We start from the raw sequence: 24866 nt of genomic DNA, 5'->3' as shown, positions 1-24866 counted from the left end.
CTTTATTTTATCACAAAACATTTTTAAAAAATACCTGATATACTAAGAAAATGTATATATGAGTGCAAGAATCAAGTGCAAGAGAAAAATGTCAAATTATTTGTCTGTGTGCTATAATTCAGTCAACATCTGATGGGTAACAAAACATCTAATAGTTTAGAGTATCTTCATCCATTGTACCGCAGTTACATTTATTAGAATAGTTTTTACAAACTTCTAACAATTTCGATGACTGGTCTGAGATGGCGCACAATGAGCTCCTGGAGTGGCACCATCAATTCCCACATGACACGCTGAAATAGCTGCCATATACACCTTCAGGGTGGAGAATGAACGGCCCTGCTCGAAAAAATGTCCACCAGAGAGGAACAATTACTTTATTTTGGCACCAAAGTTCAAAGCCCGCCACGAAATCCATACAATCCTCTCGTGGAGCGTGCCATTGCGGACTGTACAGTAGCAATACATCCTTGCCATCAGTTTGGACCTTTCAGGGGCCAAGCTCACTTATTCCAAATCTCTGCAAATGACCAACGCAAATGATCTACGTAAAATGATCTACGCGAACCACTTTTATTGTAAATAGAATGGTAGTTTGGGCCAATGGGGAGCCACAAGGATCAATGACCAGTCCTCCAGACGCACTATCTTCAGTGTGGGCTGAATCACGTCCATAGGGTGGAAACACGAAAAGGAGAGTCCGAGGACACTGGTGATCGCTTTTACAGTGCACACCTATGCAAAGTTGTCACATTCTGCTGCTTTAAAATTAATTCTTATTTACAATAAAAGTGACTCCAAAATGACACAATACATTATTTACCATTCATATATATTGTGCACAAAATAATCTGAAACACAACCAAAATGAACAGCAAACGCATCCAACAAAGTTGTAGTCATTTTTACTACTTTAATACACATAAGTGTATTAAAGTAGTAAGGGGGGGGGGGGGGGTGTATAACAAGTGCTGTAATTTCTAAACAATTTAACCGATATGGATGGTAATTTATGCTTGTGGACCCCAACTGCCTATTTAAAGATACAGATCAACCTTGTATGGGTTCTATCTATTACACACTCAACATTACTTTATTTCGTTTTAGAAACTGGTTTGGTGGGGGGGGGGGGGGGTCTGAAATATTTTGGTAGACCCCCTCCTATATGCTCCCAGTTTTCAGAATAAGACACTGGTAGCCTATACAATGCACAGGCAGTATAGACCTTGGCAATACTGCTTAAATTGAAGCCTATATTTCGGGTACTTTGGAAATTGGGCCTACAGGCATGTGTGCGTAAAATACAGGTCTATCACGTAGATCATATGTCAAAGTTTTGCATATTCGTGTGTTTTTATTGGACTTATAAATAAATATTTGATTTATTTATCCAGATATGTGATATCCAGATATCTATTATCTTTCCACTGTAGGGACTGAAGAGTAACAGCTTGGTTTTAAGAGCGATTGCTATTCTCCATTGAAATAACATTCGGAATTATAATTATGTTGCATGATATCCAGTATATATATATGTGTACTTGATATTATGAATAACTATACAACTCAACAATGTTTTACAGGGATAAGATAATGTCTTAAAGTGCAGGGAAATATGGCTGGAGTTCAGGAATTCAGAGTATTGTAAAGGAGTTTGTTTTTCATCGAAGACGATGTTGATACAGTATGCAATTGCCAGGAGGAAAAACATTTTTTAATTATATAGGATAACATTTCAAGGAAAAACTCGTTGGTTGCATCACACCACACAATTTTACAAAATTGCTAGCACAACTTACTCCAACATAAAGCGTGTTTGTATTTTTATTTAAATATTATAACTTACATGGCAATTATTTGCAACACGGATAAATAACATAAATATATAACGCTTACAGTGGCATAATTAATAAATTAAACAAAATAATTGTTTTACGCAGAATTGAACTACAAGTAATGCTACTCTCACACGTCTTTTCTTGACATTTTTTATTTCTTGTAAAAATCTCTCAGGATCCTCCCCATTTCATCTCTCACGACCTCCCACGAGCAGGAGCTGAAACGCTGAAAGAAAAAACGTGAAACAAATATCTTTTAGGTGAAAATAATACATCATACATCATAGGTATAGGGTAGGCCTACTCCACTCCTCTCAATAGTTTAGATTTGAAACACAATTGACAAAAAAATGCAACCCATGAGATGTTTTACCTCATGTAAAAGAAAGTCGCCCAGCTGTTTGAAGTAGTTCTTAACCATATTTTCAATTGGAAGGTTTAGACGCACACTCATGTCTCTGACCTGAAATAATAACGAACAAACAACATTAATATAAATATCCATGCGATTACATGAATAATAATAATAATAACAATAATAATATTTGTGTAAAAAGCTAGAGTAAACGAATTAAACATTCGGAACGTACACATTTTGAATAGGTCATGTTTTGTCGAGCAAGAAGGTCTTGGAGCACCCTGAGTTTGATGGTATCCCATTTCACAGGTGTTGGGTTTTGTTTGAAGAGCTCGCTGGCTAGTTGAAACGCAAGTTTCCGTGTCCAAAGCTTTTCCCCCTCCTGTAATCAGAAAAACACCACTTGTAACCATGCAATTGAACTAGACATACACTAAAATTGTAGACACTCATGATCTCCTGAGCATCACCTCTATTGAAAGCGTTGGACGTTGGACCATTATCCTTTCTGCCTCTTGGATACAGCCGCTTGGCATCCTCTCCTACACCGCACACAAAATAAACCATATCTCAATAAAAACAACTGAATATATGAATGAAGCTCCAATAATCTACTTTGCAACTAGAATAAATAACTTGTGATAACCCAATATATATGCTACAGCCTATATTCAGAGGCATATTTCCATATACGTCTCCGCCATACACGTCTCTGCCTATATGCTTAATTTGTAATAGGTTAAAGACATTTACCTACCATGGCAAGATGATTGAGGGTCTGGCGAGTTCGAGAAAGATAATATATTTGCTCGTTTCGGTCACTGCATTTGGCATACACAACCGGGTTAAGAACAATTATACACAGAAGATGTACCACAAAGGACACGTTAAGAGTAGCCATGTGTCCAGTCAGATGATAAATCCCTGAACACTACTTCTAAATGTTGGGCTACCTTGCTTTATAGTCTCCCTCATTGAAATACAATGGATGAGGTAATATGTAATTCCCTACGGGGAAAAAAGGAAGGAAATTTCAAGCGAGGAAAATGAAAGAGAATTGTACATTCCATTTATTCACCTTGCAGAGCTGTTGACGAAATGTTGCGTTCTGGTCTTCAGTGTGCAGGTGTGCGCAAGAATGCTGCTCAAATCATAGGCTATGGAAATACTTATTTGAACCAATACATCATCAAAACAGAGAATAATATAATGGCAGGCACACATTGCTTTTCACTGCAATTTATTTTTAATACAGTAGCCTATGTATGTTTTGTTGTTACATTTTATCTTTATTAAGTAGGCATGATAGCCTACAGTATAAGCATTTAAAGGCATACTTTTTATATCCTCTCTCCCAAGGGATGGAAAGTGTAACTAATCGTCTAGCTACTCTGTTACAGAAAAACATGATGATAATAGTTGTAATTAAAACGATTTCTTTTGGACCTAATTTCTTATTTACAGCTAGATAAAATGTAATGATTAACGAAGCATGTTGGGAGAATTAGGTTAAGTTTAGGGAAAGGGTTTAGGCTTAGCAAAAATGCAAATAAATGAATAATTTCTTTGACAATTAGGAACCCTTCTAGCCATGAACGTGGGACAGCCTCTGTCGCGGGGGGTGATGCCATCGGTGAATACAAACCACAAATCGCTTTCGCTTTCGAAAACCACAGTTTTTACATACCATTGCATTTCGTCATCTATCGTAGAACGTTACACGTCACGTTTTGAGATGGTTCGCTCAGTTGTTGTGAATTGTCTTTTGTAGCCATGTTCTCATATGGTTTTGAACATTACTTTTATATATTTTTATGAATATATCACATGATTTCACATGATTGATTTGTTTATGTAATTATTCGTTTATTTCTTTCAATGAACTGTACAATGCAATTCAGCGCTTAGCTGCCAATGTTCTACACCATGACAATAAACTAACTAAACCTTAATATAAATACGATTCATACCAAATGGATCTTTTATTGGCTATAGTCCACAAAAATAAAACTGTCTAAAACTGCTACAATACTCGCTATTTTCTAAGAACTCTGCCTGTCATATTTCAGTAAGTGTGTAATCTGATTGAGACAACCCCATAAACAAAGACATTTTCTGATCTGCTTGAAGTGATGTCAACAGGCCAGCAGGGGGTGCACTTGTGTTTTAGAGAGGATGAATGAGGACATATACTATAGTAGTTAGTGCTAGAAAAGACAAGATATGGATGCTTAGACTTCTTCAATTGCTGTATTAATCGCTTGAATGCCATTCTCAACTCTATGCTATAAAATATAATTTGAATACATTGGGAGATTAAATTGTAATTGTCACATACAGAGTTTACAGAATGTATAAAAAGTGGAGTGAAAACCTTACATAGTACGCTAGCTCACTCTACCACATTATTACATGCTTATTGCCTGTATAAGCAATATGTAATAATGAACTCATCTGTTGGCTACGTCAACTCTCCACATTCACCTGGTTGAAAGTACAATACTGTCTTATTTTGGTCAAATATGGCAGATACACACCTGGTTTTAGTTCTGTTTGCTTTCAGGGCAGTACACGTACTGTAACCCATTACAATGTCATTGTGCAGGCCATTCTGAAACCCCTTCCCCCATCCACTTTTCTGTGGACTCATTGTAAATGAAGGATTTACTCTTTTGCCCTGACATTGGCAGGATGTTTTTACAAAATGAAGTGCATCCTCCATATTGCCTTTTAAAAGGAAACTGACTCATGTCGCAATGTCCTACATCTATGGCATACAAATCATTCAAACAACTTATTTTCATGAATGTGATTAATAAAGCTCATCCTTTCCTCTTCAACAATTAAAAAAAATATATATACAGTTGTCGTGTCCTTGGTATCATTAAAAGTGAAGACTGTTATTTTATCAAATCAATTCTCTGTGATTATTATTACGTGATTAAACTAATCATGTAAATGTAATTAACTAGGAAGTTGGGGCACCACGGAAATTCTTCAGATTACAAAGTTAAAATTTTCCGAACATATCTCTTCGGGTATTTTAGTATCTGATCAATTAGTCTTCTATTAATGAATTATTCTTTACCTCACGTCAGTCTCATTCCAAATGTCGTAAATTGTTGGTTATCTGCACGAACCAAGCCTTTACTATAAATCATCCATACACCAATTGGCTTAATCATCAACTGTTTGTTTATTTCTGTGATTATTTACTAAGTCACTAAATAATCACAGAAAAAAACAAACGAACAGTCAATATGTTACTAACAAGGATAGGGAAGATTCCCTAGTTGGCTAAGCCGATATGACGGCTTGGTGGACAAAGGGAAGGGGGTGTGGACTGAGCGAGAGCGGGAAAGACAAAAGGGATCACTACACACAGTTGATAATTATATTAATTGAATTGCTAATCCTTTGTACATGAACGCTCACTCATTCGTGAATAATTGCAATCAATATATATTTACGCCCATGTGTCGTTGTGATTTCTGTTGGAATCATCAGTCCGTCTGCTGGAGAGTCAGTTCATCGGAGTCTCTCTCTCTCTCTCTCTTTCTGTTTCCCTGAAGATCAAAATCTTTCGTGGTTAGAATGGAATTTGTGGGTGATTATTTTTTGAGTAGTGTTTGTTTCTCCTCTGCGTCAGGTTTGTTGTTTTGTCTATTCAGTTATTTGATGTATTGCATAGTTTCACAGAGTAAATAAAATGTGGAACTACACACACGCTGCACCTTGGTCCTCTCCTTTTGACAGCCATGACAGAATCACCCACCAACACAGGACCAAGCAGTGTACCCAGGAGGTAATGGCATCCTGGTCTTATGAGGAGATCAGGAGGAGTATATCCGGGCCTTGGGATAAAATAGTGGCAGGAGAAAAGATCCTGCCAGGGAAGCAGGCGGAAGCAGCGAAGGAGGGACAGCTACAAAGTCGGGAAGGAAGGCTACAGAAACCCCAAGAAAATCTTTGGGGGGGGGGGGGCACATGGAGCAGTCGGCGGAGCCGAGGAGTGAACCAGAGCCAATCCGGGAGAAGAGGGAGAATTTGGAGAAGAGAGAAATGGGAGAGTTGTTGAGTTGGTGGAAGATGCACAAGTTTTTCCCAAAGGAACATGTTGTCAGTTTGGTGCCACCTGAGTCAGCTCCCCGTACTTGTCCTGAGAAGTGTGTGGAAGTTCCGGAACAATTGATACCGGCTATACACACCAGGTCTCCAGTACGTCTCAACAGCCCGGTACGTCCTGTGCCTGCTCCTCGCATTCGCCCTGAAATGCGTGTCACCAGTCTGGTACCACCTGTCCCGGCTCCACGCATCAGGCCTCCAATGCGCATTCCCAGTCCAGAGCTTCCTGAGACGGTCCCCAGTCCGGAACCTCCTGAGACGGCCCCCAGTCCGGAACCTCCTGAGGCGGCCCGCAGCCCGGAACCTCCTGAGGCGGCCCGCAGCCCGGAACCTCCTGAGGCGGCCCGCAGCCCGGAACCTCCAGCGGCGGCCCGCAGCCCGGAACCTCCAGCGGCAGTCTGCAGTACAGAGCCTCCGGCGATGATCCACGGTCCGGTGGCACAGAAGCAGGGGGATCAGCGGGGCCTCCTCCTCTACTAAAGGATTTGCTGGATGATAAGGTTCTGGGTACTGCACCAGAGTCGCCATAGACACTGGTTACCCTCCCTACACTCTCTTTTGTTTTTTTGTTTTGTTTTTTAGTTGCATTCGGTGTCTGCACCTTTGGGGGGGGACTGTCACTTCCTGACCATGGTAAGCTGTTATTTTCTATGGTAGAGTAGGTCAGGGCGTGACAGGGGGGTTATTCTATGTGTTCTATTTCTACGTTCTTAGGTTCTAGTTTTTGTATTTCTATGTTGGTTTGTTTGGGATGATCTCCAATTAGAGGCAGCTGGTCCTGTGGGTTTGCTCAGGCTGAAGAGGATTTTCATAGGAGGGGCTTTTATTCGCAACAGTAGAAAAGGAGGTTCTATGATGCCTGATCATGTCTGTGCTCACGGGGGGTGGGCCAATGACTTGGTTAAACTTTAAAGTGAATACAATTCTCTCACATTAAAGGTTTACCATCATATTACATCATTTCACAAATAGTTTCATCTTTACTCATTCATTTTATACAAGAATTACATGCAAACCTCAAAACTGAGGCACCTGTATAAACAGAGTTAGGGTAATGTGGCTGTATTGTTTTTCATGAGGTCACAAACATGAAACGAAACGTACCGGGTCGTAGCTGGCACTCCACCGACCGTTTACACATTCTCCAAAATATGGATATTGTTCAGTTCTCAAATTCTGGAATGTAGTAGAATTTGGCGGGAGTTCCTTTGTTCTACTGTGAAACTCTCTCTCTCTCTCCATACTGCATGACCAGGGTGAGAGAGTTTCCGCCAGGAATTTACGACCTGAGATAACAGAACCTGGGTGTAGGAGATTGTGAGAGAGGGGGAAGCCACGATTTATACCCAGAAAGGGCCACGTCATGACACAGTACCTCACCATATGGATTTGGTCGTCTTGGGTCGACGGGATGAAACGTGGGTCCTCCAGAGCTGTCTGTCCTCCAATACATTAATTATTCTATAACGGTGACAAACGGTGCCCACAAACTGTTAGGGCCTACATAAAGCTGTTCAGCACAATGGAGTGAATCCTTACCACCGCTACACCTGGCTATCAGAGGAGCGTTGTTCGGCACCGAAACAGTGAATTCAGCTTAATTTACTGCCTTTTAAAAGAACATACTGTAGCTGATAAGGCTGACTTGCTTAAACAAATATGGGTTCAACTGACAATTGAGATATACAAATATGGCATAAGGGAATGATGATTCAGCATGTAAATCTTAATGGGGCAAAACAAAAAAGTTGGATGCATGCCAACAAAGCCACTACACAACACTAAACAATACATTAATTGCACTATAACGGTGACAAACGGTGCCCACAAACTGTTAGGGCCTACATAAAACTGTCCCAACAGCAGTCCCAACATCTCACCACTGATACACTATCAGCGGAGCATTGTCTGGCAGCGGAAATGTTAATTCAGCCTCATTTACTGCCTTTTTTAAAAACATAGCTGATATGGCTGACTTGCTTAAACAAATGTGGTTTCTAATGACAATTGAGATGTACAAACCATGGCATAAGGGGACGACAAGCGGATAAGAGGCAATCCGTCATTTCAATTAAGACATTATTGAGCAAGCTAGGACAGACTTAGTCAATATAACTATTTGTTTAGCACTTTTGAAACGTACAGCGACAGAATTCATAACATGGGCCGTTCTTACAGTGTTCTCCCTGTACACCAAGTCATAACCGTAGGATAAATAAAGGGGTCATGTAAGCAGACAATGAAAGCTCTTACAATATTCAATGATTACGTTTCTCTAAAAAAGGTTATAGGCTACAAGTGCACCAAGAAGTCATAACAATAGGAGAAATTAAGAAGGGTAAATAGACCAAATTATTAGGGTGAGGAACATAGGCTTCTAACAGCTTCCTACACAACACACACTTAGTTTTACTTTCTTAGCTACAGTAGGGTAGCCTAGTGGTTAGAGTGTTGGGCTAGTAACCGAAAGGTTGCAAGCTCAAATCACCAAGCTGACAAGGTACAAATCTGTTGTTCTGCCCCTGAACAGGCAGTTAACCCACTGCTCCTAGGCCATCATTGAAATTAAGAATTAGTTCTTAACTGACTTGCCTAGTTAAATAAAGACAATAAAATAAATACATATCTCCCTGGCATATTGCATAATTTATGCAGCAGCATACCATACATTTTTGGACTCACCTTGTTGTGCTGTGCTCACTTGAACAGGAAGGTGGCGCGGAGGTCCTTCGTGGGCAAATTTTGTCATCAAAAAAATGTAACTGTCTAGTTTGAGTGTTTGTTGCAGCTCGTTCCAGTCGCTAGCTGCAGCAAATCTGATGGCCGAATGGTAAAGAACATGTAGCCGCTCGAGAGCACCCTTATCTGCCGATCTATATAATTATATCTCCGTAATCTAGCATGGGTAGGATGGTCATCTGAATCAGGGTTAGTTTGGCAGCTGGGGTGAATGAGGGGTGATTACGATAGAGGAAACCAAGTCTAGATTTAACTTAACACACGCTGCCTGCTAATTATCAATAGGCTAAGTCTAGATAAATGGAACACTAGTGACTTTAATAATGCCACTTTTATGATGTTTACATATCTTGCATTACTCATCTCATATACTGTATTCTAAACTATCTATTGCATCTTAGCCTATGCCGCTCTGTCATTTCCCATCCATGTGTTGTATTTATATATTCTTATTCCATTCCTTTACTTAGATTTGTGTGTATTAGGTATCTGTTGTAGAATTGTTAGATATTACTTGTTAGATATTGCTGTGCTGTCGGAACAAGAAGCACAAGCATTTCGCTACACTCGCAATAACATCTGCAGACCATGTATGTGTAACCAATACAACTTAATTTTATTTGATTTGACCTCAGACCCTAAGCACACAGCCAAGACAAGACAGGAATGGCTTCGGGACAAATCTCTGAATGTCCTTGAGTGGCCCAGGCAGAGCCCGGACTTGAACTCGATTGAACGTCTCTGGAGAGACCTGAAAATACCTGTGCAGTGACACTCCCCATCCAACCTGACAGTGCTTGAGAGGATCTGCAGAGAAGAATAGGTGTGCCAAGCTTGTAGCGTCATACCCAAAACGACTCAAGGCTGTAATCGCTGCCAAAGGTGCTTCAACAAAGTTCTGAGTAAATGGTCTGAATACTCATGTAAATGTGATATTTCAGTTTTGTAAAATAAAAAAAATCTCATTATGGTGTATTGTGTGTAGATTGATGAGGGGAAAAAACGTAACGTAACACAATGTCGACAAAGTCAAGGAGTCTGAATACATTCCAAATGCACTGTATGTGTGTGAGTGTGCATTTGTACATACATTTGATTATTGAGAAGTTATTGATCTGAAGGATAGTTGGCCTATTTTAAGTCACTGCGTCATTAAGCGCATTAGGGAAATGTAGAGGCTAATGTGCCATTTTTCTGTAGGTTGGATGTCCTTTCAGAAGCAACAGTTTTCAGGCCTTTCATCTTAAAAGGTGTAGGGGGCAGTATTTTCACGTCCGGATGAAAAACTTACCCAAATTAAACTGGTTACTACTCTGGCCCAGAAACTAGAATATGCATATTATTAGTCGATTTGGATAGAAAACACTCTGAAGTTTCTAAAACTGTTTGAATGATGTCTGTGAGTATAACAGAACTCATATGGCAGGCAAAAACCTGAGAAAAATCCACCCAGGAAGTGGAAGATCTGAGAAATTTTTTCTTTCTTCTGGAATGAATACGCTATTGTCCGGTTGGAATATTATCGCATTTTTCCGTTAAAAATACCATAAAGATTGATTGTAAACAACGTTTGACATGCTTCTTCGAACGGTAATGGAACATTTTGACTTTTTGTGTCTCGAATTATGCTCACGCATTATTCCTTTGGATAGTGACATGAACGCACGAACAAAACGGAGGTATTTGGACATAAATATGGATTATTTCGAACAAAAACAACATTTCTTGTGGAAGTAGCAGTCCTGGGAGTGCATTCTGATGAAGATCAGCAAAGGTAAGAGAATATTTATAATACTAATTCTATGTTTAGGTGACCCCAGAACTTGGTGGGTGTCTGTATAGCTTGCTTTGATGGCGAGCTATGTACTCAGAATATTGAAAAATGTGCTTTCGCCAAAAAGCTATTTTAAAATCTGACACAGCGGTTGCATCAAGGAGTACTGTATCTGTAATTCTTAAAATAATTGTTATGTATTTTGTCAACATTTATGATGAGTATTTTTGTAAATTGATGTGCTCATTCACCAGAAGTTTTTGGTGGGAATACATTTTCTGAACATCAAGTGCCAATGTAAAATGCTGTTTTTGGATATAAATATGAACTTTATCGAACAAAACATACATGTATTGTGTAACATGATGTCCTGGGAGTGTCATCTGATGAAGATCGTCAAAGGTTAGTGCTTCATTTAGCTGTGTTTTGGGTTTTTGTGACACATGTCCTTGCTTGGAAAATGGCTGTGTGGTTATTTTTGTCTATGTACTCTCCTAACATAATCTAATGTTTTGCTTTCGCTGTAAAGCCTTTTTGAAATCGGACAATGTTTGTTACATTAAGGAGAAGTGTATCTTTAAAATGGTGTAAAATAGTCGTATGTTTGAGAAATTGAAGTTATTCGATTGTTGATGTTTTGTATTTCGCGCCCTGCTGTTTCATTGGATGTTGGCTAGGCTGCCCTCAATTAACAAGTAATCTTTTTTCTCTCACATAGGGGTACAAACTTATTGGCACCCGTGTTTTCAATACTCCAGTTTTCAATACTCCGGTAAATAATGAATATGCTATGTGCGTTTTCTGTTGTCAGTTAACCTATGTTGTTAGTATGTCAGTATGTAGTCGTTAGAACAGAGTGGCAACATGGCCAGATTTTCTAGATGCCTCTTCCCAATAGCTAAACAACTGTACCTTCTACGCATGTGCAAGATTCTATACTTTACGAACAATTTCTTAAGATTAAGATCAGATCACGTAAATTAGACTTTTTTAAGTTAAGAATAGCATGTTGTTTGTTGTTGTTCTGTCCCAGGCTACTCGGTTCGGTGGCAGAGGGTCGAGGCCTCCTCAGCCAGGACCAGAACACAGTGGTGACAGGGGCTCCTAAGGCTAACAAGGATGACGCCAAAGGCTCGGTCATTCTGACTGTGAAGAAGAAGTCGACGTCAGGGGATGGGGACCAGCTGAAACCCTACCTCACCCTGAGAGGCGAGCAGATGGGGTCATACTTTGGGAACGCCCTAGCCGTGGCAGACCTCAACAATGATGGGTACAGTATGGATTGTAACTTTGTCATACTTACTTACTCCTCTTAATCCCAATGGGCCATAAGTCACTTGTTTTAAATAATTGAAATAGCTTATTTTGGAATTCATTTAACTGCCATATCAATTCTTCCTGAATTGACTTAATTGAAAAATTATTGACCGAACCCTGTCAATGAAACCACACTGTTTGTTTGCACATTTTCGTAGTTGGAATCATCTGATCGTCGGAGCCCCGTTCTATATTGATCGGAAGAAGGAGCTTGGTGGAGCGGTGTACGTCTATATGAACGAGAACGGCTCCGTCCGGCAGAACTCCACATTTTTACATTTTAGTCATTTAGCAGACGCTCTTATCCAGAGCGACATACAGTACTGAATTCATACATTTCATTTCATTTCCAGCATCATACTCCGAGTCCCTAGAGACTCTGCGTTTGGAATGGCTGTGGCTGCCATTGGAGATGTCAACCAAGATGGCTTTCAAGGTAAAAATGTAATTAAACAACACATTTCTCACACTTATATAAAGAACCAAGGATAGAAAGTAGTTAAAGGCCCGGTGCAGTCAATAACGTGATTTATATATACTTCCACTCTGAGGTTGGAGTAATACAGTGAAAATTATGATAATGAACTTTTAGTGTAGGAGCTGTTTGAAAAGACTGCCTGAAATTTCAGCCTGTTTTGGTGGGATGGAGTTTTGAACTGCCTGGTGACATCAACAGGCTGTACATTTCTTAATAGACCATTATACAACAGCGTTGGTGAATACTCGTTTCTGATTGGTTAGAAGGGCATTCTAGAAATGGAAATTAAAACCAGGTATCGGGACAGTTGGAAAATATCGGACACCTTGCAATCATGACGCAATATACGCCTACACATGCAGACCGTACTTGCTACAAAGTTACAGAAAGATAAACCAACAACCACACAAATTTAAATTGGATACATTGTAAATGCAGACCCAACGAGGAAGAACTTAGCTAGCTAGCATTGATTTGCTTTTGCAGAGACATCTTTTTTTTGAGCATCTGATAACCTAACGTGGTGAACATGAATTTCTCCGGTTCCGTAGCGATATGCTGTCAAATCCTCCCACGTTTCTAGTTTGACCGGCTGTTTTCAGCAACCGGTATTTTTCAATTCGGTTGTCATATCGGCAGGTTTGCTACTAACTAACTATTTAGCTAGCTTCTAGCCTTGTGTTTGATAAGCAATGCGATCTCCTCGTAATGAACAGGCAAAATCGGACATCATCAGCGCCACGTTATTGATGTATCCAAATCCATTTAAATAGAAAACAGCTTAAACAAACGCAAATGCAGCTACTTTGCTGTTATTCTGGCTGCAGAGGTTGTGACTGTGTTAGCCATAGCTAGTTGGCTACAGTAGCTAGCAAGGTACAAGAACGGAACATATAGAACAAACAAGTGGGTCGCGGCCATAAATATCGAACTAACCAAAAGATGAGAAATTCTGTGGTGTAAGAGGGATACACACCTCCGTTCTGTACATTACCTTGGACAAATGTACTTCATGTGTCATCCATATTTCCAAGTTAAAGTACAGAACTTCCAAACCTCGGTGCCAATAACAGCAAGTTTTCAGTTTTCCCTTCCCCACTTAGACCACACCTACAGTAGACAGTCCTAGCAAAATGAAAAACAATCACAGTAAGGTACTTGATATTGAGATAAAAACGGCTGCGTTAGACCTTTAATCTCTGAGAAAATAGAGTACAATATTTAAGAATAAGCTACATATATCCTGTTACAGCATTGCTGTCCTGAACACTATACAGCGGATCACCATAGTGTCGATGACACTGGTATTAGAAATCTATCATGTGCCTTTCTGACATGAATCAAAGCTGTTTGAATGGGATTTTGACAACATTTCACACTCACTGAGTATTGGCTGAGTGATGACATTAAATTAAATGTATAGAACATTGCTGACCCTCAGTGATGGAACAAGGCTTTTGAAGACCTTTGTTGGAGACACAAGGGCCTATAATCTCTCTCTCTCGTTCTCTCTCCCCCTCCCTCGTTTCCTAGATTTTGCAGTGGGCGCTCCGTTCCATGCAACAGGCAGGGTGTTCATCTGGACAGGCAGCTCCTAACCTTAGCCAGAAGGGTATTACATGTAAAACTGACCTCAGATCAGCATCTACAGGTAACTTCATCCTATGATGAGGAGAGCTGCAGAGCTGAACAGATGAGCGATTTCTGTTACAACATCTGGTTGTTGCATTGAGCTCCCTCTTCTCTGGTGATTGAGGGGGGGGATATAGCTGGAGGTGGGTTCAAGACGTTTGGCTACTCCCATCAACGGGGGGGGCTGGATGTGGATGAGAACCGCTACCCCGACATGGTGGTCGGCTCACTGGACGACCGCGTAGCCTTACTGAGGTAGCTAATCAGAAGGATCTGTTGTTGCATTTACGTGTACGTATATTGTGTCATCACAACTCTTGAAGTGATGCCAGAGATCGTGGACCCAAAAGACTGCGATAACTGGTAAGATTTTGTTTTGTACAAATGTATTTTGGACATGATGATCTCTTTTCAATGCTTGAGGATACTCAATGTTTCAGCAATAGGGATTAAAACCATGTTATGACCCTGAATAGAAAATCCCTGACCATTTGAGTATGTTTTTCTATGTTGGCAGTGTTGAGGTGGAGGTCTGTTTCTCCTACACACTGAGCACTGGGGACAAGGACTTCAGGAAGAATGTCAGTGAGTGTGGTTCTGTTACAATATTGTTATTAGATGGCCACTGCTCTAACACTAACACTGCTATTTTAGCGTAGAACAGTCATTCAAGTGATCTTATGACAAGATTGCCAACATGTATGAATGTCATTTCCTAAGCTAATGGAATTCAATTCAGTCCATTTTAATTCAATTTGGTTCAATTGATTTCAATTCAATATAGTTTATTTATCCCCAAGGTAGAATTGTAAGCCAAGGATGCATCACGTTAACATGAGTCCTAAATGGACATGGTGACTGTTGGTTCCATTTGTGCCTAGCTATTAACAATTGGTGAAAGTGATTGATTGGCAAGACGGTCCAGCCAATTAGCACAGGTTGTTCATCAAAAGGGGGGAGGGTGTAAATTAGCAAGACATTGTTGGAGTTCCTTTGCATTTTCCCGAACCCCAGGTGGGCGGCGTTGGCTCATTTTAGACCATTCTCCACCCACCCGGGGCACCGGGCCATGTAAAACGAACTCCACCATTGTTACCCTTGAACCTATGCGCTTGTCAAGAAACACACGCATAACATCTCTAGAAAATTTTTTTTTTATGACATCACAGGCTTTGTCCCCTCTCCTTTGTAGCCAAAATCATGAATCAACTGACAGATACCGTAATTTCCGGACTATTGAGCGCACCTGAATATAAGCCGCACCCACTGAATTTAACAAAAAATATTATTTTGAACATAAATAAGCCGCACATGTCTATAAGCCGCAGGTGCCTACCGGTACATTGAAACAAATGAACTTTACACAGGCTTTAACGAAACACGGCTTGTAACAAAAATAAATAGGCTTTAACGAAACACGGCTTGTAACAAAAATAAATAAGCTTTAACGAAACACGGCTTGTAACAAAAATAAATAGGCTTTAACGAAACACGGCTTGTAACAAAAGTAAATAGGCTTTAACAAAACACCGCTTGTAACAAAAAATAAAAAATTAGCAGTAAACAGTAGCCTACCAAGAAAGTCATTGCTCCAGACCAAGCTCCCGTGCAGCAGCTCTATTTCCTTTTCCAACAGCCAGATCAATCGCCTTCAACTTGAAAGCTGCATCATATGCATTTCTCCGTGTCTTTGCCATGAGGGTGACAAAATGACTACCGTAATCAGAATGATGGGAAGTTTGAGCGCGCTCAATTTAATCTAAACAGTAAACAAAAAAGTTGTTTGACCTTAACCTGTTCGGCAATTTCATTGGTCTAATGAAAGCTTCATGCTGCCAAAAAACTGAGCACGTCACAGAATGTTTTTTTTTGTTGTATTTTTTTATTTGAAAGCGGGAAAAATCCATATATTTAGCCGCGTCATTGTTTAAGCCGCGAGGTTCAAAGCGTGGGAAAAAAGTAGCGGCTTATAGTCCGGAAATTACGGTACCTAATATTATTATCTAAATAAATCTTATGTCTGGCACACAGTATGTACACAACCACAATTGTTGGTTTCGTGTGACTTCAAATGTACACAAAGCCTACTTGCTCTTATTGTTTTTATTTATTGAAGCCACATTTTTATTCAAATAATGGGCATAAAAGCTGCTAAATGAATGAATAAATGTCCAATTATAAATGAATTGAATTAGATTAAACAATTGTTCTGAAATTCCCTGTAGTATGTATTCTAGCATTTTGTCCTGTGTCCTCTCAGCTGTGAAGTACACTGTGGAAGCCGACCTAACACGGCACAACCACTGGGTCCGTTTCCAAGACAATGGCCAGGACCGCTACACTGGTTTCTTGTCAATGCCATCTTCCAAATGCAAAACGCTGAGGCTCAGACTAGTGGTAAGGAACTGTCACCGACATAACCTATTGTGACCACTGAGTTTGGTTTTGAATTAATCTACTCCTCCAGGGTCAAAGCCCTGTATGGTTACTAGTGATCTGCTTGTTGAGATTTGTTGGATAAATGTTTGAAAATAGCAAAGGGAGTTACCCTAACCATGTTACTCTAACCATGTCTTGCTGTCTGTCCTGTAGAATCCCATCCGATACAAGGTGGAGCCTGTAGTCTTCTCCCTAAACATGTCCCTCCATGAGGGGCATCCCAAAGCCTGGCAGTCCCTGCAGAACCTGGATGGCTTCCCTGTGCTCAGTGAGGGAAAGGCCAGCCATGTCAAAAAGGAAGTTAGACCTAATGTTTACTGAGTTAATGTTTCATACCAAGGTGAGACTACTCATAATACTGTTTTGACAGTTCACCTCTCCAGTACTATTTGTGTGTGTGCCTCTTCAGTTACTGCCCACGCTTTGCACACTGGGGTTTGTTGATAGTGTGCTGATGAAAAGAATATTAGCTCTATGGAGAATAAGTACACTTGCTTTTAACTTCTCTTTCTCTATCTCCCTCCCTCCCTCCCTCCCTCCCTCCCTCCCTCCCTCCCTCCCTCCCACAGATTCACTTCCAGAAAGCCTGTGGCCTGGACAATACGTGCCAGAGTAACCTGCAGATGAAGGCAGAGTTTGCCAAAGCCAATGAAGAGCAGACACCTTTTCCCAGGTACAGTCATCAGAGGTCAGGGATCGAAGGTCATGACTAGAGGTATAGGATGGATAGTTCAAAGTGTCATCGGCCAAATGATTGGTGGCTTGAGAGGAACGTAAACCATAGAGGTTGACTTTGAATAATGTAAGTCATTTTTAGAGTGACCAAGACATCAAATCAAAGAGAAAATCTAATTAATTAACTCTGTGTTTGTTGTGAATGTCCCTGTACAGCCATGACGGTCACCAGGTCCTCCAGTACAGCGCCAGTGTCAAGAAGGTTCTGTTGGTCGTGGACGTGAAACATTTCCAGTCACCAGGGCAACCGGCAGAGGACGCTCACATCGCCATGCTCAACGTCACTGATCTACTTTGGCGTTCACTCAAAGGTGAGCCTGCTATGCTGTGCTACTCTGGTGTCACTATGGTGTAATAGGGTGAAATTGCCCCTAGGCGCTGATCTTGGGTCAGTTTAGCATATTCTCTACTATTGGGTAAGGTTAGGATTGAGGGTGGGGAAGCTGATCCTAGACCTGTACCTCTATTATGGTGTGTGACGGAGCTAATTAGCTGGAAGGCTAACAGGAGTTCTATCACTCTAATGCTAAGCTATTGGTAAGTAAACAAACATCTTTTTGGTTTTCTGATTGGTGATTTATAGATACGATTACTTGCTTGTTGTCCCAAAAATCTCTCTCCTCATTAAATGGTTGCTTATGTTCCACAGAGCAACAGCCAAGTCATCGAGTGTTCAGCAGAGGATATGGTTCTACTGTGTGAGCTGTGGAACCCTTTCACCAGCAACTAGAGGGTAGGTTCTAGTTAAACTGGTACTCTCCACTACTTCTACTGGACCAGAGTGGATACAATACAAGTGGGATGGGAGCATGGGGCCATATATAGGGTTTGGACTTCTACCACCTTCTCTTTTCCAGGCTCAGGTACTGATCATCTTTCAGACGTCTGAGATCAGTCTGGACACCAGAGAGATCCGGTCTACTCTGCAGCTTTCCATGTAAATGTCCTTCTCTTCTATGTACACTTCCTACTGTCATTCCCTACAGTGGTTCTTCCTGTAAAAGTTGCGTCGTACTGCAGCACACCTTGCGGGCTGCCGCAGAATTCTATGGCACGTTATTTAAGTGTCAGCCATTGTTGACATTAATGCTAGTTAGTGCTAGTTTGACCACCAAAGGGCATCTTTGAGAAACATTTGACCTTTTAAAAATATTGGCTGTACTAGAGAATTATTATTTTTTTTAAAGTCACCCCTTTTTTCTCCCCAATTTCGTGGTATCCAATTGATAGTAGTTACAGTCTTGTCTCATCGCTGCAACTCCCGTACGGACTCGGGAGAGGCGAAGGTCGAGAGCCATGCGTCCTTCGAAACACAACCCAACCAAGCCGCACTGCTTCTTGACACAATTCCCATCCAACCCGGAAGCCAGCCGCACCAATGTATCAGCGGAAACACCGTACACCTGGCGACCGTGTCAGCGTGCACTGCGCTTGGCCCGCCACAGGAGTCACTATTGCGCGATGAGACAAGGATATCCCTGCCAGCCAAACCCTCCCTAACCCGGACGACGCTGGGCCAATTGTGCGCCGCCCTATGGGCCTCCCGGTCGCGGCCGGCTGCGACAGAGCCTGGACTCGAACCCAGAATCTCTAGTGGCACAGCTAGCCAGTGCCTTAGACCACTGCGCTGTACTAGAGAATTTAAGTAAGAACATAGTATATGGGATTGATTTTAAGAAATGTAGCTAAATTAATTTGATTAATATAATGGTGTTTCTATTCCAAGAAAAACTAAACCCTCTGGGTTTCCGGTAGGAAAATATGGCGCTGTACAACGTGACCGGTCGGGAGTAGGCTACAGTACTAAGAGCAAAAATAATCCTAACATTTCCACACCCTAATTGTAGTCTAACCAATACCCAAACAGAGATTCAGTGAAGATAAAAAATCTTATTGATTTATCAAGACCAGTCCCCATGCTTGTCTCAGAGCAGCGTGAAACGGTGCTGAAATAGTTGACCACACGAGAATAGGCTATTGTTTCAAATCCTATTGCCTCTTTCTTAAATATACTTTACTTGCCACAATATCACAAATAATTGAACACAATTCTTAAAACTCAGAGAAGGGTAATAGGAGGTGATCTGCACTGCATATTAAACTGACATTCGTATTGCTATATTCCATGCATTACTGTGTGTGTTTCAAACCTCTCTCTCTCACATGCATTTGCTGTCTTGACCTCTGAATGGTCGGCTATGAAAATCCAGCTGGCATTTACTCCTAAGGTGCTGACCGGTTGCACCCTCTATAACCACTGATTATATTATTTGACCCTGCTGGTCATCTATGAATGTATGAACAGCTTGAAAAATTATCTAGACTTTATGGCCATATACTCTTATCTCCAACCAGTTCGGATTTAAGTATAACTTTTGTATGACTGACGTCTTTGAGAGGTCTAATGCTTTAATATTTAATCATTTCTGCCCACTGATTTCATATTCATTATATAAATAGGCCCATGTGCACCTTGATATTGGAGACAGAGGCGGGAAGAGCCGGTTCACCAGCAACCCCCGTTCACCTTCGAACGCGGCCGTGCCTAAGTACATAATGGGGAAAAGGGGTGCGCCATGCAGCCGTGCTTAACGGGGAAAGTGGGTGTGCCATGCCTAATGGGAAAGGGAGGATGGAGCCGATCGGGCGCAACACAGGCGATATCGAGATGCGGGGAACCAAGCTCAGGCGAGAGCCAAAGCAACCCTCCCGACCCTCTCGGCCCAGAACCCTGCGCTGAGGGAAGGGATAAGTGGAGGGCGTGGGCCCCCTACCCTACCCAGTCCTCAGAGAGTCATAGATACTCCCGCCGTTTACCCATGCTTCATTGGTCTGTTTCACTTGATGACCCTTCGATCTGCACTTGTTAGATGGCCCTACGACCTGCAACCGTTTTCTACAGTTATATATGTGTTCGCTTTCTTGTAGTGTATCTAATTGCCTGTTTTAGTATCGTCCTGGTCTTATAGATCGAGTCAATCCTTCATCAGATGAACCGCAACATGTCAGCTAAAGCGATTTAACTCATGAATGCATTTGAAAGTTTTTAATATTGTGATCGTGAAAAGCAAAATTCCTCTCAAGAGAATTAACATTACAGTTACACCAACTGGTAGGCTAATCACACAATTGTACAAAATGGTAAGAGAACTGGTGAAGAAAGTTACCCCTCTACATACACATTTCTTTACTGGAATCTCTAATTGAAAATACTGGCAGATCCATATAATGTCCAGATATCATTCAATTTAGAGGATTCTAAATGAATATCTTAAGGGGCTTTTATACAATTATAATGCAGGGATAATAAAAAAAATCTGTTTTAAAATGTATATGTTTATTAAGTAGTCTTGCTTGTCTCAGTGCAGCGCGAAACGGTGCTGAAATAGTTGACCACACGCGGGTAGGCTATTGCTTGTTGGGGGGATTTTCACACCTACAGTAGCCAGGCTATTAAACTAATCGTTGGAAAACAGATTGGCTCTCGGGAGCTCATTAACACATGTTACTGTGTGTTTCAATATTTTCTCTCTCTCACGCATTTGCCGTCTTGACCTCTGAATGCTCAGCTATGAAAAGCTAACTGACATTTATTCCTTGGGTGCTGACCGGTTGCACCCTCTATAACCACTGTTTATATTATTTGACCCTGCTGGTCATCGTTTTTACATTGTATTCAATTTCCAGCGAGACTATTCAAGCCATTGACTCACTGATGGTTGAAGATGATGGGCAATCTGCAAATGTAGTCTGGTATCTGTTGGCATCACAGCTCAACATCAACATCGCTCTAATCACAGTCATAGGACAGTTGAATAAACGTGAATGTATTTATGGAAAGGCTCTGTAAGAGATATTATATTTTTATTTTTATTTAACTAGGCAAGTCGGTTAAGAACAAATTCTTATTTACAATGACGGCCTACCCCGGCAAAACCCAGATGACCCTGGGCCAATTGTACACCGCACTATGGGACTCCCAATCACAGCAGGGTTGTGATACAGCCTGGATTCGAACCAGGGACTGTAGTGATGCCTCTTGCACTGAGAAGCAGTGCTTTAGACCGCTGTGCCACTCGGGATACATGACCAATATACTTTTTTCCCCCTTCAGAACATTAACCGTGTGTGTTCTCTTGTTTTGTACTGTTCTGTAGTTTCCATCCAAGGATTCGTCTGACAAATAAAGAACTTTGCGTCCTGCAGGCCCAGGCATGGATCAAAGCCTACTTTGTTCCAATATTTCTGTCATTCAGTGATGTTTATTCCTAAAGTGAGCGGTTGTAATCTGAATGAAGGGAAAAGGCCGTTCTTGAACATGGGGTCAGACAATAGGCCCGTTTAATTTTGTCTGACTGGCCATTCCAAATAAAATGGAATATTTTTTGCTCATATAATTTAAACTGGTTGCTGTTTAAATGATCTCTCTAAAAGGATGCATAATGAAAGTAAAATGACATGCGCAAGAGACGGTGGTAAAATGTTTCCTTTTAGAGACTATATACATGGCATCCAGGTCAGGGTAACCAATAATATACACAAAGCACTAACCCTGACTCTCGTTTTTTAAGTGTTCATACAGTGAGGGGGAAAAAAGTATTTGATCCCCTGCTGATTTTGTACGTTTGCCCACTGACAAAGACATGATCAGTCTATAATTTTAATGGTAGGTTTATTTGAACAGTGAGAGACAGAATAACAACAAAAATATCCAGAAAAATGCATGTAAAAAATGTTATAAATTGATTTGCATTTTAATGAGGGAAATAAGTATTTGACCCCCTCTTAATCAAAAAGATTTCTGGCTCCCAGGTGTCTTTTATACAGGTAACGAGCTGAGATTAGAGCACACTCTTAAAGGGAGTGCTCCTAATCTCAGCTTGTTACTTGTATAAAAGACACCTGTCCACAGAAGCAATCAATCAGATTCCAAGCTCTCCACCATGTCCAAGACCAAATAGCTCTCCAAGGATGTCAGGGACAAGATTGTAGACCTACACAAGGCTGGAATGGGCTACAAGACCATCGCCAAGCAGCTTGGTGAGGTGACAACAGTTGGTGCGATTATTCGCAAATGGAAGAAACACAAAAGAACTGTCAATACATCATACATCATCCCTCAACACAGCATTGCTTCTGGAGTGGGTCAATACCTAGCTACAATCATCTGTGACATTTAATTGCTTCTCTAACTTTGTCATCTCAGATTGAGTAAACAGAGCAATCTACAAACGCTGCCACTTCTCATGGTGGTGGAGTATACACTGGAGACGTCTTTTGAACTGTAAGTTATTGGTCATTTTTAAATGTTTTGATTATAGGCATTAGGTTGCACCATACTTTATTTGGGAAAAGGGTCAATCGTTTACCTTGTCACAGGGATCTGATTCAGTGTTACTGCCTCTCTTCTAGTGCCCAGTACACAGGTCACACTCATGGGAGAATCGGGCATGAAGACCGCCAGTGACGTGGGAAGTCCTGTGGAGTTCACATTTAAGGTAAAAATGATTACATTTTTTACTGAGAAAACAATCCTTGCTTGCTAGCGTCTCTGAAGATCCTAATAAACATCTTCCTCTCCTCATAGGTGAATGTTCTTGGGAAGCCACTGGGTAACCTTGGAAACCTGGAGGTGGAGTTTGATTGGCCCTGGGAGGTAGCCAATGGCAAATGGCTGCTGTACCTGACGGAGATCCTGATCGAAGAGACGTCCGACTCTCACTGTGTGCCACCTGGAGATATCGTTAACCCACTCAACCTCACGGTAAACCTGTTAGAGTATTATCAGGGCTATTTCAGTTGGGTTTTGTTTATTCAGAATCCCAGTAGCTAGTATGTTAGCATCCTTGTGTTCCTAATGTTATGGTTTCAGATGGAAATCTCAACTTCAGGTCCACATTTGATCAAGTTGTTTTCAATTTATCACCTAAGATACCAGCTAATTTGATGGAGATAAGTGACAATATTATAACACTGTGAGTTATGAGATCTGTCTTTTTCTCTGTTTTCCTTTTCCTCATAGTTACCAGAAAGCAAAGCCAGGAGGACGAAGAGGCAAGAGGAGGGCTCCTCAGAGGAGGTGCACCCCAGAGAACCCCAGGCCTCCCTCAATCTGAAGGTAACTCGCAAGAAGTCCTTTAAACTAGTGAGGGTAGTCCCCAACATCTTATATATAAGCCTATGACCTGAATCATTGAATTGTCTCCCTGAGCCAATGCCTAGGCATTTGGCTTAGTGGGCTAATGTTCTCCTCTGGCGAGCAGGAAACCTGGATTTGAACCCCGTCGGTCACATTATGCACTCAACTGAAATGTGTATGCCCAAATGGTGTTCTGGTGCTAACTCCCTTTCAACTGCTGTTGTCTGTAGGACTGTGTCACGGGCGCTGCTCACTGTGTGAAATTCATCTGCCCTCTCCACAACATGAACAACACTGCGACAATCCTTGTCAGGGCCAGAGTGTGGAACAGCACCATGCTGGAGGTAAAGACACCAAAGCACAGTGGTCTAGTCTTAATGTGAACTTTCTTCTCAGCTTCATTAGTGTGAATCCACGTGAATGGATTGGGTGTACTAATAAAGTCCTGTATGTGTTGTGTTTAATAGGACAACAGGGAAGCGTGGCGGGTGACAGTGAATGGCAAAGCCACACTGAAACTTGCCACAGGCAAACCCACCATCAGGATGAACACTGAGAGCACAGAGGTAATAACACCATGCTAGTCATACTGTAACAAAAGTTAGGCTACATCCATACTAATTTAAAGGTCATTTCCATGATGATTACTGTATGATGATGCTGATGATGATAGTTGATACATGATAGAGGAGAAATATACATAATGATATTGAGGATGCGTTTTTACATATAGCCTAAATGCAGACATAGTTAATGTCCTCTGTTTGATATCCCCTGTGTAGTTCACCCTGGATATAGACCCAGAGCTGGGGAAGGAGGATCTGTACCAGGTCCCCCTGTAGATCATCATCGTGTTTGCTGTCGCTGGGGTCCTCCTTCTGGCCTTCATCATCCTCCTTATGTGGAAGGTAACGATCCAGTACATTAGTTATTACAATGATCCAATTGAACAAATAACCTGCACTGACGTTAGCAGCAAGAGGAGAATGGAGATTCAATTTCGCCTCCAACAACAAATCCACACAAACTATTAGATGGCACAGGTACCGCGAGACTTCTACTGTCCACTGGTTCAAAAGGTCCACCTTTTTGGATCCAAAATGGATCCTGTTTGACTTGTTATTCTGACCGCCTTCCCCTCCTCAGTGTGGCTTCTTCAGGAGGGCCAGCACCAGGGAGATGTACGAGGCCAAGGCCCAGAAAGCTGAGATGAAGACCCAGCCGTCGGAGGTGGAGAGGCTGACTGAGGAGTAGTGAGGCTGGGGAGGGAGGTCCCCCTGTGGGCCTCTGGA

At 41.4% G+C, this 24866-nt stretch overlaps 1 protein-coding gene and 1 pseudogene across 1 annotated transcript; one reads left to right on the top strand and one right to left on the bottom strand.

Moving 5' to 3' along the window:
* Positions 1–1989: 1989 nt before the first annotated feature.
* LOC106607408 (interferon tau-9) lies at positions 1990–3097 on the bottom strand. The gene is made up of 5 exons (XM_014204335.3): positions 2954–3097; positions 2667–2738; positions 2429–2578; positions 2212–2301; positions 1990–2064 (listed from the first exon to the last, which is right to left on the bottom strand). The coding sequence occupies exons 1-5, from the start codon at positions 3095–3097 to the stop codon at positions 1990–1992; spliced, it is 531 nt and encodes a 176-aa protein (XP_014059810.3).
* A 2857-nt stretch (positions 3098–5954) lies between these two features.
* On the top strand, positions 5955–24866 carry LOC106607409 (integrin alpha-3-like; annotated as a pseudogene).

The sequence above is a fragment of the Salmo salar genome, chromosome 06 (assembly GCF_965601325.2).
Source record: "Salmo salar chromosome 06, fSalSal1, whole genome shotgun sequence".
Lineage (NCBI taxonomy): Eukaryota > Metazoa > Chordata > Actinopteri > Salmoniformes > Salmonidae > Salmo > Salmo salar.
This window is presented reverse-complemented; position numbering and strand designations above follow the sequence as displayed.

Excerpts from the sequence above, each read along its gene's own strand:
- LOC106607408 (XM_014204335.3), bottom strand. The coding sequence starts at position 3,097 with ATGGCTACTCTTAACGTGTCCTTTGTGGTACATCTTCTGTGTATAATT. Across the intron at positions 2,579-2,666 it reads GTCCAACGCTTTCAATAGAG|GAGGGGGAAAAGCTTTGGAC; the intron begins GTGATGCTCAGG and ends TTCTGATTACAG. Across the intron at positions 2,065-2,211 it reads GCGACTTTCTTTTACATGAG|CGTTTCAGCTCCTGCTCGTG; the intron begins GTAAAACATCTC and ends TTTTTCTTTCAG.